The sequence below is a fragment of the Pezoporus flaviventris genome, unplaced genomic scaffold, assembly GCF_033815535.1.
Source record: "Pezoporus flaviventris isolate CSIRO_AGI_PZ_B2104156 unplaced genomic scaffold, CSIRO_AGI_Pfla_v1 ptg000731l, whole genome shotgun sequence".
Lineage (NCBI taxonomy): Eukaryota > Metazoa > Chordata > Aves > Psittaciformes > Psittacidae > Pezoporus > Pezoporus flaviventris.
Window position 1 is genome coordinate 66,142 of NW_026893276.1, and position 9,457 is coordinate 75,598.

At 60.3% G+C, this 9,457-nt stretch overlaps 1 protein-coding gene across 1 annotated transcript; it reads left to right on the forward strand.

Annotated features, from left to right (window-relative positions):
- Positions 1-766: 766 nt before the first annotated feature.
- On the forward strand, positions 767-7,441 carry LOC133264262 (red-sensitive opsin-like). Its single transcript, XM_061444202.1, is given in 9 exon segments — positions 767-881; positions 1,273-1,569; positions 3,135-3,169; positions 3,171-3,203; positions 3,205-3,305; positions 3,922-4,087; positions 5,021-5,129; positions 5,132-5,259; positions 7,260-7,441. Coding segments are annotated over 9 exon segments (1,089 nt in total). The 5' UTR covers positions 767-775; the 3' UTR covers positions 7,374-7,441.
- Positions 7,442-9,457: the final 2,016 nt, after the last annotated feature.

The following is a 9,457-nucleotide window of genomic DNA, read 5'->3' on the forward strand; positions in this document are numbered from 1 at the left end:
ATATGTGGGTCAGTAGGGCCCCAGCACCTGCTATGGGGAAGGAGGTTTCATCACCCCCATATGTGGGTCAGGAGGGCCCCAGCACCCGCTATGGGGCAAGAGAGTCACAGAGCCCAGTTATGGGGCAGGGGTCGCAGCACCCACTATGGGGCAGGATGCCCTGCGCTGCGGGTCCAGGGCGCTGGTGCTGCTGCGCTGCCCCCCAAGTGTGGGTCTGGGGGGGGGATGGCGGAGGCCGGGATTAGCTCAATCCCATCAGCGCAAAGCGGGGTGAGGCCGGGCCGGGCCGGGGGGGCTCTGCCCCACATGGCCCAATTCGGGGGCTCAGCGCTTGGGGGGCGGGGGGGTAATCCGGGGGGGTGGGTATAAGAGGCGCCGGCACCGTGACCCACAGTGGCTCCGCGATCCACAGCGGACTGAGACCCATAGCAGACCGTGACCCATAGTGGGCTGATACCTGTAGCTGGCTGTGACCCATAGCGGGCTGAGACCTACAGTGGATTGCGACCTATAGCGGACCGTGACCCATAGAGGACTGTGACCTACAGCGGACTGCGACCCATAGAAGACTGTGACCTATAGCGGACTACGACCCGTAGCGGGCTGTGACATATAGCGGATTGAGAGCTATAGCGGACTGCGACCTATAGCAGCGGCCCCGTGCCCCACAGCAGCGCCTTTGCCCCACATTGAGCCTGTGACGCAGCGCGGCGGTGCCGTTGCAGCCCCCCCGCAGCAGCCCCATAGCGGCAGCCCCGCACCCCACATCGGCCCCATGGCGGCCGCGTGGCCGGCGGTGATGGCGGCGCGGCGGCGGCACGAGGACGAGGAGACGACGCGCGACAGCGTCTTCACCTACACCAACAGCAACAACACCCGCGGTGGGGCCCGGGGGGAGCGGGGGGCAAGGGGGCAAGGTGGGGGGCAGTGCTATGGGGCAATGCGTGGGTCTGTGCGTGTCTATGGGTCTGGCTGTGGGTCTGGCTATGGGTCTGTGTGTGTGTCTATGGGGCAGTGCTGTGGGTCTGGCTGTGGGTCAATGTGCATGTGCGTGTCTATGGGGCAGCGCTCTGGGTCAATGTGTGTGTGTATCTATGGGTCACTGTGTGTGTATCTATGGGTCACTGTGTGTGTCTATGGGTCACTGTGTGGGTCACTGTGTGTGTCTATGGGTCACTGTGTGTGTCTATGGGTCACTGTGTGGGTCACTGTGTGTATCTATGGGTCACTGTGTGTGTCCATGGGTCTGACCCGCGCCGCCCCACCCCGCAGGCCCCTTCGACGGCCCCAACTACCACATCGCGCCGCGGTGGGTGTACAACGTGACGTCGCTCTGGATGATCTTCGTGGTGCTGGCGTCGGTGTTCACCAACGGGCTGGTGCTGGCGGCCACGTGGCGCTTCAAGAAGCTGCGGCACCCCCTCAACTGGATCCTGGTGAACCTGGCGCTGGCCGACCTGGGCGAGACGCTCATCGCCAGCACCATCAGCGTCGTCAACCAGATCTTCGGCTACTTCGTGCTGGGGCACCCGCTCTGCGTCATCGAGGGCTACACCGTCAGCGCCTGCGGTGAGCGGGGCGGGGGACACGGGGGGAGAGCAATGGGGGAGAGCAATGGGGGAGAGCAATGGGGGTGAGAAATGGGGGTGAGAAATGGGGGTGAGAAATGGGGGTGAGAAATGGGGGAGAGCAATGGGGGTGAGAAATGGGGGTGAGAAATGGGGGTGAGAAATGGGGGTGAGAAATGGGGGAGAGCAATGGGGGTGAGAAATGGGGGAGAGAAATGGGGGTGAGAAATGGGGGAGAGAAATGGGGGTGAGAAATGGGGGTGAGAAATGGGGGAGAGAAATGGGGGAGAGAAATGGGGGTGAGAAATGGGGGTGAGAAATGGGGGTGAGAAATGGGGGTGAGAAATGGGGGTGAGAAATGGGGAAGAGCAATGGGGGTGAGAAATGGGGGAGAGAAATGGGGGTGAGAAATGGGGGTGAGAAATGGGGGAGAGCAATGGGGGTGAGAAATGGGGGAGAGAAATGGGGGTGAGAAATGGGGGTGAGAAATGGGGGTGAGAAATGGGGGTGAGAAATGGGGGAGAGCGATGGGGGAGAGCAATGGGGGTGAGAAATGGGGGTGAGAAATGGGGGTGAGAAATGGGGGAGAGAAATGGGGGTGAGAAATGGGGGTGAGAAATGGGGGTGAGAAATGGGGGAGAGCAATGGGGGTGAGAAATGGGGGTGAGAAATGGGGGAGAGCAATGGGGGTGAGAAATGGGGGAGAGAAATGGGGGTGAGAAATGGGGGAGAGCAATGGGGGTGAGCAGTGGGGGTGAGAAATGGGGGAGAGCAATGGGGGTGAGAAATGGGGGTGAGAAGTGGGGGTGAGAAATGGGGGTGAGAAATGGGGGTGAGAAATGGGGGTGAGAAATGGGGGTGAGAAATGGGGGAGAGCGATGGGGGTGAGAAGTGGGGGAGAGCAATGGGGGTGAGCAGTGGGGGTGAGAAATGGGGGTGAGAAATGGGGGAGAGCAATGGGGGTGAGAAATGGGGAGAGCAATGGGGGTGAGAAATGGGGGTGAGAAATGGGGGTGAGAAATGGGGGAGAGCAATGGGGGTGAGAAATGGGGGTGAGAAATGGGGGTGAGAAATGGGGGTGAGAAATGGGGGTGAGAAATGGGGGTGAGAAATGGGGGAGAGCAATGGGGGTGAGAAGTGGGGGAGAGCAATGGGGGTGAGCAGTGGGGGTGAGCTGGAGGGGGGGTATGTGGGGGTGAGCCAGGGGGTGAGCAATGGGGGAGAGCAATGGGGGGCATGGGAGATGTGGGGGTGAGCAATGGGGCAGAGCTGTGGGGCCCCTTTGGTCTCTCTATCAGTGTCTCCATGGTCTCTCTATGGTCTCTGCTCTCTCTCTCTGGTCCCTCTCTGGTCTCTCTCTGGTCTCTATGGTTTTGGGGGTCTGTCTCTCCGGTGTCTCTCTGGTCTCTGATGTCTCTCTGGTCTCTCTCCATTCTCTCTCCGTTCTCTCCATTCTCTCCGTTCTCTCCGTTCTCTCTATGGTCTCTGATGTCTCTATGGTCTCTCTCTGTTCTCTCCGTTCTCTCCGTTCTCTCCGTTCTCTACGGCCTGTCTCCTGTGCCGCAGGCATCACGGCGCTCTGGTCCTTGGCCATCATCTCCCTGGGAGCGCTGGTTCGTGGTGTGCAAACCCTTCGGGGAACATCAAGTTCGACGGGAAGCTCGCCGTGGCCGGGATCGTCTTCTCCTGGGTCTGGAGCTGCGCCTGGACCGCGCCGCCCATCTTCGGCTGGAGCAGGTGGGGCTGACCCACAGCGACCCAGAGTGTGACCCACAGCGACCCAGAGTGTGACCCACAGCGACCCAGAGAGACCCATAGTGTGACCCACAGCGACCCAGAGTGTGACCCATAGGGACCCAGAGTGTGACCCACAGCGACCCAGAGAGACCCATAGTGTGACCCACAGCGACCCAGAGTGTGACCCACAGCAACCCATAGTGTGACCCACAGCGACCCAGAGTGTGGACCCCACAGCGACCCAGAGTGTGACCCACAGGGACCCATAGTGTGGCCCATAGAGACCCATAGTGTGACCCACAGCAACCCATAGTGTGACCCATAGGGACCCCATAGTGTGGCCCATAGAGACCCAGAGTGTGACCCATAGTGACCCCATAGTGTGATGCATAGTGACCCATAGCAACCCATAGCGTGACCTATAGTGACCCATAGAGACCCGCAGTGTGACCCATAGTGGCCCATATTGTGACCCATGGTGATCCATAGTGTGACTCATAGTGACCCTTAGTAACCCATAGAGACCAATAGTGTGACCCACAGTGTTACCCATAGTCACCCATAGCGTGACCCACAGTGACCCACAGTGACCCATAGCGCTTGGGGGTCGCTGCAGGTACTGGCCCCACGGGCTGAAGACCTCGTGCGGCCCCGACGTGTTCAGCGGCAGCTCGGACCCGGGGGTGCAGTCCTACATGGTGGTGCTCATGGTGACCTGCTGCTTCCTCCCGCTCTCCATCATCATCCTCTGCTACCTGCAAGTGTGGCTGGCCATCCGCGCCGTGAGTGACCCACAGCCCCCAGGGAGACCCATAGCGACCCATAGCACCCATAGTGACCCATAGTGTGGCTGGCCATCCGCGCCGTGAGTGACCCACAGCCCCCAGAGAGACCCATAGCGACCCATAGCACCCATAGAGACCCATAGAGACCCATAGCACCCATAGTGACCCATAGTGTGGCTGGCCATCCGTGCCGTGAGTGACCCACAGCCCCCAGAGAGACCCATAGCGACCCATAGAGACCCATAGCGACCCATAGAGACCCATAGTGACCCCATAGTGTGGCTGGCCATCCACGCCGTGAGTGACCCACAGCCCCCAGAGAGACCCATAGCGACCCATAGCACCCATAGTGACCCATAGTGTGGGCTGGCCATCCGCGCCGTGAGTGACCCACAGCCCCCAGAGAGACCCAGAGAGACCCATAGCATGACCCATAGCACCCATATTGACCCATAGTGTGGCTGGCCATCCGCGCCATGAGTGACCCACAGCCCCCATAGAGACCCATAGCGACCCACAGCCCCCATAGAGACCCATAGCGACCCATAGCACCCACAGAGACCTATAGTGTGGCTGGCCATCTGCACCCTGAGTGACCCACAGCAACCCATAGAGACCTATAGCCTGACCCGTAGCACCCCATAGTGACCCATAGCGTGGCTGGCCTTCCACGCCATGTGACCCACAGCGACCCATAGAGAGCAGAGACGCATAGAGACACAGCGAGCCTCATAGCTACCATACAGAGCGATAGCGCGCCCTAGAGACCCATAGCGCCCCCTAGAGACTCATCAAGACCACAGAGACCCAGAGAACCCCATCGCCACCATAGAGATTGATAACGCCCCCTAGAGACACATCCAGGCCCAGAGAGCCTCGCGAGCGAGCGCGGAGCCCCACGGCGCCCCCCATTGCCGGCTGTCCCCGCAGGTGGCGGCGCAGCAGAAGGAGTCGGAGTCGACGCAGAAGGCGGAGCGGGAGGTGTCGCGCATGGTGGTGGTGATGATCCTGGCCTACTGCTTCTGCTGGGGGCCCTACACCATCTCGCCTGCTTCGCCGCCGCCAACCCCGGCTACGCCTTCCACCCGCTGGCCGCCGCGCTCCCCGCATACTTCGCCAAGAGCGCCACCATCTACAACCCCATCATCTACGTGTTCATGAACAGACAGGTGGGGGGCGCGTGGGGGTGCGGATGGGGGGTGGAGGTGGTGGAGGTGGGACATGGGGATGGTGGAGGTGATGGGGATGATGGAGTTGGGGAGAGGAGATGGGACGTGGGGATGGTGGAGATGGTGGAGGTGATGGAGGTGGGACATGGGGATGATGGAGGTGATGGGGATGATGGAGTTGGGAAGAGGAGATGGGGATGTGGGGATGGTGGAGGTGATGGGGATGATGGAGTTGGGGAGAGGAGATGGGACATGGAGATGATGGAGGTGATGGAGGTGATGGAGACGGGGAGAGGAGATGGAGGTGATGGAGATGGGAGGTGGAGATGATGGAGGTGATGGAGGTGATGGAGATGGGGATAGGGAGATGGAGGTGATGGGGATGGGAGGTGGAGATGATGGAGGTGATGGAGGTGATGGAGATGGGGATAGGAGATGGAGGTGATGGGGATGGGAGGTGGAGATGATGGAGGTGATGGAGGTGATGGAGATGGGGATAGGAGATGGAGGTGATGGGGATGGGAGGTGGAGATGATGGAGGTGATGGAGGTGATGGAGATGGGGATAGGAAATGGGACATGGGGATGGTGGGAGATGGTGGAGGTTGATGGAGGTGGGACATGGGGATGATGGAGGTGATGGGGATGGGAGGTGGAGATGGGACATGGGGATGGTGGAGGTGATGGGGATGATGGAGTTGGGGAGAGGAGATGGGATGTGGGGATGGTGGAGGTGATGGAGGTGATGGAGATGGGACATGGAGATGATGGAGGTGATGGAGGTGATGGAGATGGGGATAGGAGGTGGAGGTGATGGGGATGGGAGGTGGAGATGATGGAGGTGATGGAGATGGGGATAGGAGATGGAGGTGATGGGGATGGGAGACAGAGGTGGAGTGGGGACATGGGGATGATGGAGATGGGAGATGGGGAGAGGAGATGGAGATGATGGACATGGGATGTGGGGGATGTGGAGATGGGACATGGGGATGATGGAGATGGAGGTGGGGGACGATGGAGATGGAGGTGATGGAGATGGGAGGTGGAGATGATGGAGGTGATGGAGATGGAGATGGAGGTGATGGGAGATGGGGATGTGGAGATGGGGATAGGAGATGGAGGTGATGGGATGGGAGACAGAGGTGGAGATGGGACATGGGATGATGGAGATGGAGGTGATGGAGATGAGAGGTGGAGATGATCAAGATGATGGAGATGGGGATAAGAGATGGGGGTGATGGAGATGGGAAATGGGAGGTGAGATGGGAGAAAGGTGGAGACGGGACATGGGGATGATGGAGATTGGAGATGGAGGTGATGGAAACAGAAGGTGGAGATGATCGAGATGGTGGAGATGGGGATGATGGAGACAGGACATGGGACTGGAGGCGGGACATGGAGATGGAGGTGATGGAGATGGGGGTGATGGAGATGGGGGTAGGAGATGGAGGTGGGACATGGGGATGATGGAGATGGGAGATGGAGACGATTGAGGTGATGGAGGTGGGAGATGGAGGTGATGAAGACAGGAGGTGGAGATGGAGAAGGGAGGTCAGAGATGGACGTGATGGAGATGGGACACGGAGCTTAGAGCTGGGAGCTACGGCAGGGCTGGGGTCTGTGGGGCTGTGTCTGTGGGTCCAGGGCTGTGTCTGTGGGTCTGGGGCTGTGGCTGTGGGTGCGGGGCTGTGTCTGTGGGTCTGGGGCTGTGTCTGTGGGTCTGGGGCTGTGTCTGTGGGTCTGGGGCTGTGTCTGTGGGTCTGGGGCTGTGTCTGTGGGTCTGGGGCTGTGGCTGTGGGTGCGGGGCTGTGTCTGTGGGTCCAGGGCTGGTGTGTGGGGCCCGGGGCTGTGTGTGTGGGTCCCTGTCTGTGTGTGTGGGTTCCGTGTCTGTGTGTGTGGGTCCGTGTCTGTGTCTGTGGGTCCCTGTCTGTGTGTGTGGGTCCGTGTCTGTGTGTGTGGGTCCGGCTCTGGCCCCACGGCGCTGACCCGGGGCTCGCGCAGTTCCGGAACTGCATCCTGCAGCTCTTCGGGAAGAAGGTCGACGACGGCTCCGAGGTCTCCACGTCCCGCACCGAGGTCTCCTCGGTCTCCAACTCCTCCGTGGCGCCCGCCTAGAGCGGCCAATAAAGAGCTCCGAGTCCTCCAGCGTCCCATGAGCGCCTATGGGGGTCCTCCAGTGTCCCATGAGCCTCGGGGGCAATCCAATGGGGGTCCTCCAGTGTCCCATGAGCCTCGGGGGCAATCCAATGGGGGTCCTCCAGTGTCCCATGAGCCTCGGGGGCAATCCAATGGGGTCCTCCAGCGTCCCATGAGCGCCTATGGGGGTTCTCCAGTGTCCCATGAGCGCCTATGGGGGTCCTCCAGCGTCCCATGAGCCTCAGGGGCAATCCAATGGGGGTCCTCCAGTGTCCCATGAGTGCCTATGGGGGTCCTCCAGAGTCCCATGAGCCTCGGGGGCAATCCAATGGGGTCCTCCAGCATCCCATGAGCGCCTATGGGGGTCCTCCAGCGTCCCATGAGCCTCCGGGGCAATCCAATGGGGGTCCTCCAGTGTCCCATGAGCGCCTATGGGGGTCCTCCAGTGTCCCCATGAGCCTCCGGGGCAATCCAATGGGGGTCCTCCAGCGTCCCATGAGCCTCGGGGGCAGCCCGGGGGGGTCCTCCAGCGTCCAATGAGCGCCTATGGGGTCTTCCACCATCTCATGAGCCTCTGGGGCAGCCCAATGGGGTCCTCCAGTGTCCCATGAGCGCCTATGGAGGTCCTCCAGTGTCCCATGAGCCTCAGGGGCAATCCAATGGGGGTCCTCCAGTGTCCCATGAGCCTCGGGGGCAATCCAATGGGGGTCCTCCAGCGTCCCATGAGCCTCGGGGGCAGCCCGGGGGGTCCTCCAGCGTCCCATGAGCGCCTATGGGGTCTTCCACCATCCCATGAGCCTCTGGGGCAGCCCGGGGGGGTCCTCCAGTGTCCCATGACCGCCAATGGGGGTCCTCCACCATCCCATGAGCCTCAGCGGTAGCCCCGTGGGTTTCCTCGAGTGTCCCATAAGCCCCGCCCCCGTCCCGTTCCCGCGATCGCCAGAGCCAATCAGAAGGAGGGAGGGGCTTGGCAGCGCGTCCTCCAATCGCGGCGGGGGAGAATGACGTCATCGGGGGGGGGGTGAGAGGGGAGGGAGAACCCGGAGGGGCCAATCAAAAGAAGGCGGGAGAGCGGCGGCGGCCAATCAGCGCGCGGGACGGGGAGGAGGGCGTGGCCGCCGTGACGTCAGCGATTTCAAACGGCGCCGGGGAGGGGGAAGCAGAGTGAGGCTGCGCCGCGCTCTGATTGGCTGGAAAAGGGCGGGAGGGGCCGGGCCAGCGCTCTGATTGGCGAGAGTGGGACCAGGCCCCGCCCCCGGGCAGCGCTGGAAGGGTCAGTGTGGGGCTGGGGGCGCCCCACGGCGGGACCCCCCCCATGGGGAGATGTGGGGCCCCCCCCGGCCCCATTTCCCCATCTGATTCCCCCGGCTCTCCCCATTTCCCCCAATTTTCCTTTATTTTCTCCAATTTTTCCAAATTTCTCCCAGTTTCTCTCAAAATTTACCGATTTTCCCCATTTTCTTCAATTTTTTCCAAATCTTCTCCTAATTTTCCCCAGATTTCTCCCATTTTTTCCTGATTTTTTCCCATTTTCTCCAATTTTCCCTATTTTCTTCAATTTTTAAAATTTTTTCTCCCATTTCCCCATTTTCTCCATTTTCTCACACTTTCCCCCAGATTTCTTCCGTTTTCTCCCAATTTTTCCAATTTCCCCCATTTTTCCCAATTTTCTCCTATTTTTTTCCCATTTTCTCACACTCTCTCCCATTTTCCCCAGATTTCTCCCATTTTTTCCCAAAATTTTCCCCATTTTCTTTGATTTTTCCAATTTTTTTTCCCATTCTCCCACACTTTCTACCATTTTCCCCAGATTTCTCCCAAATTTTCCCCATGCTCTTCAGTTTTTCCAAATTTCCTCCCATTCTCCCCAATTTTTCCCAATTTCCCCTCAATTCTCCCATTTTTCCCGCTCTCAAGATGGCGGCGCCGCCGCCTTCAGACGTCACTTCCGCCCTTCCCACTCCCAGCCCCGCACATGCGCAGCTCTCTCCCCCCCCCGCCGCCGCGGCTCTTCCCTCCTCCCTCCCTCCGCGCACGCGCCGCTGTTCCCTCCCCCTCTCCCA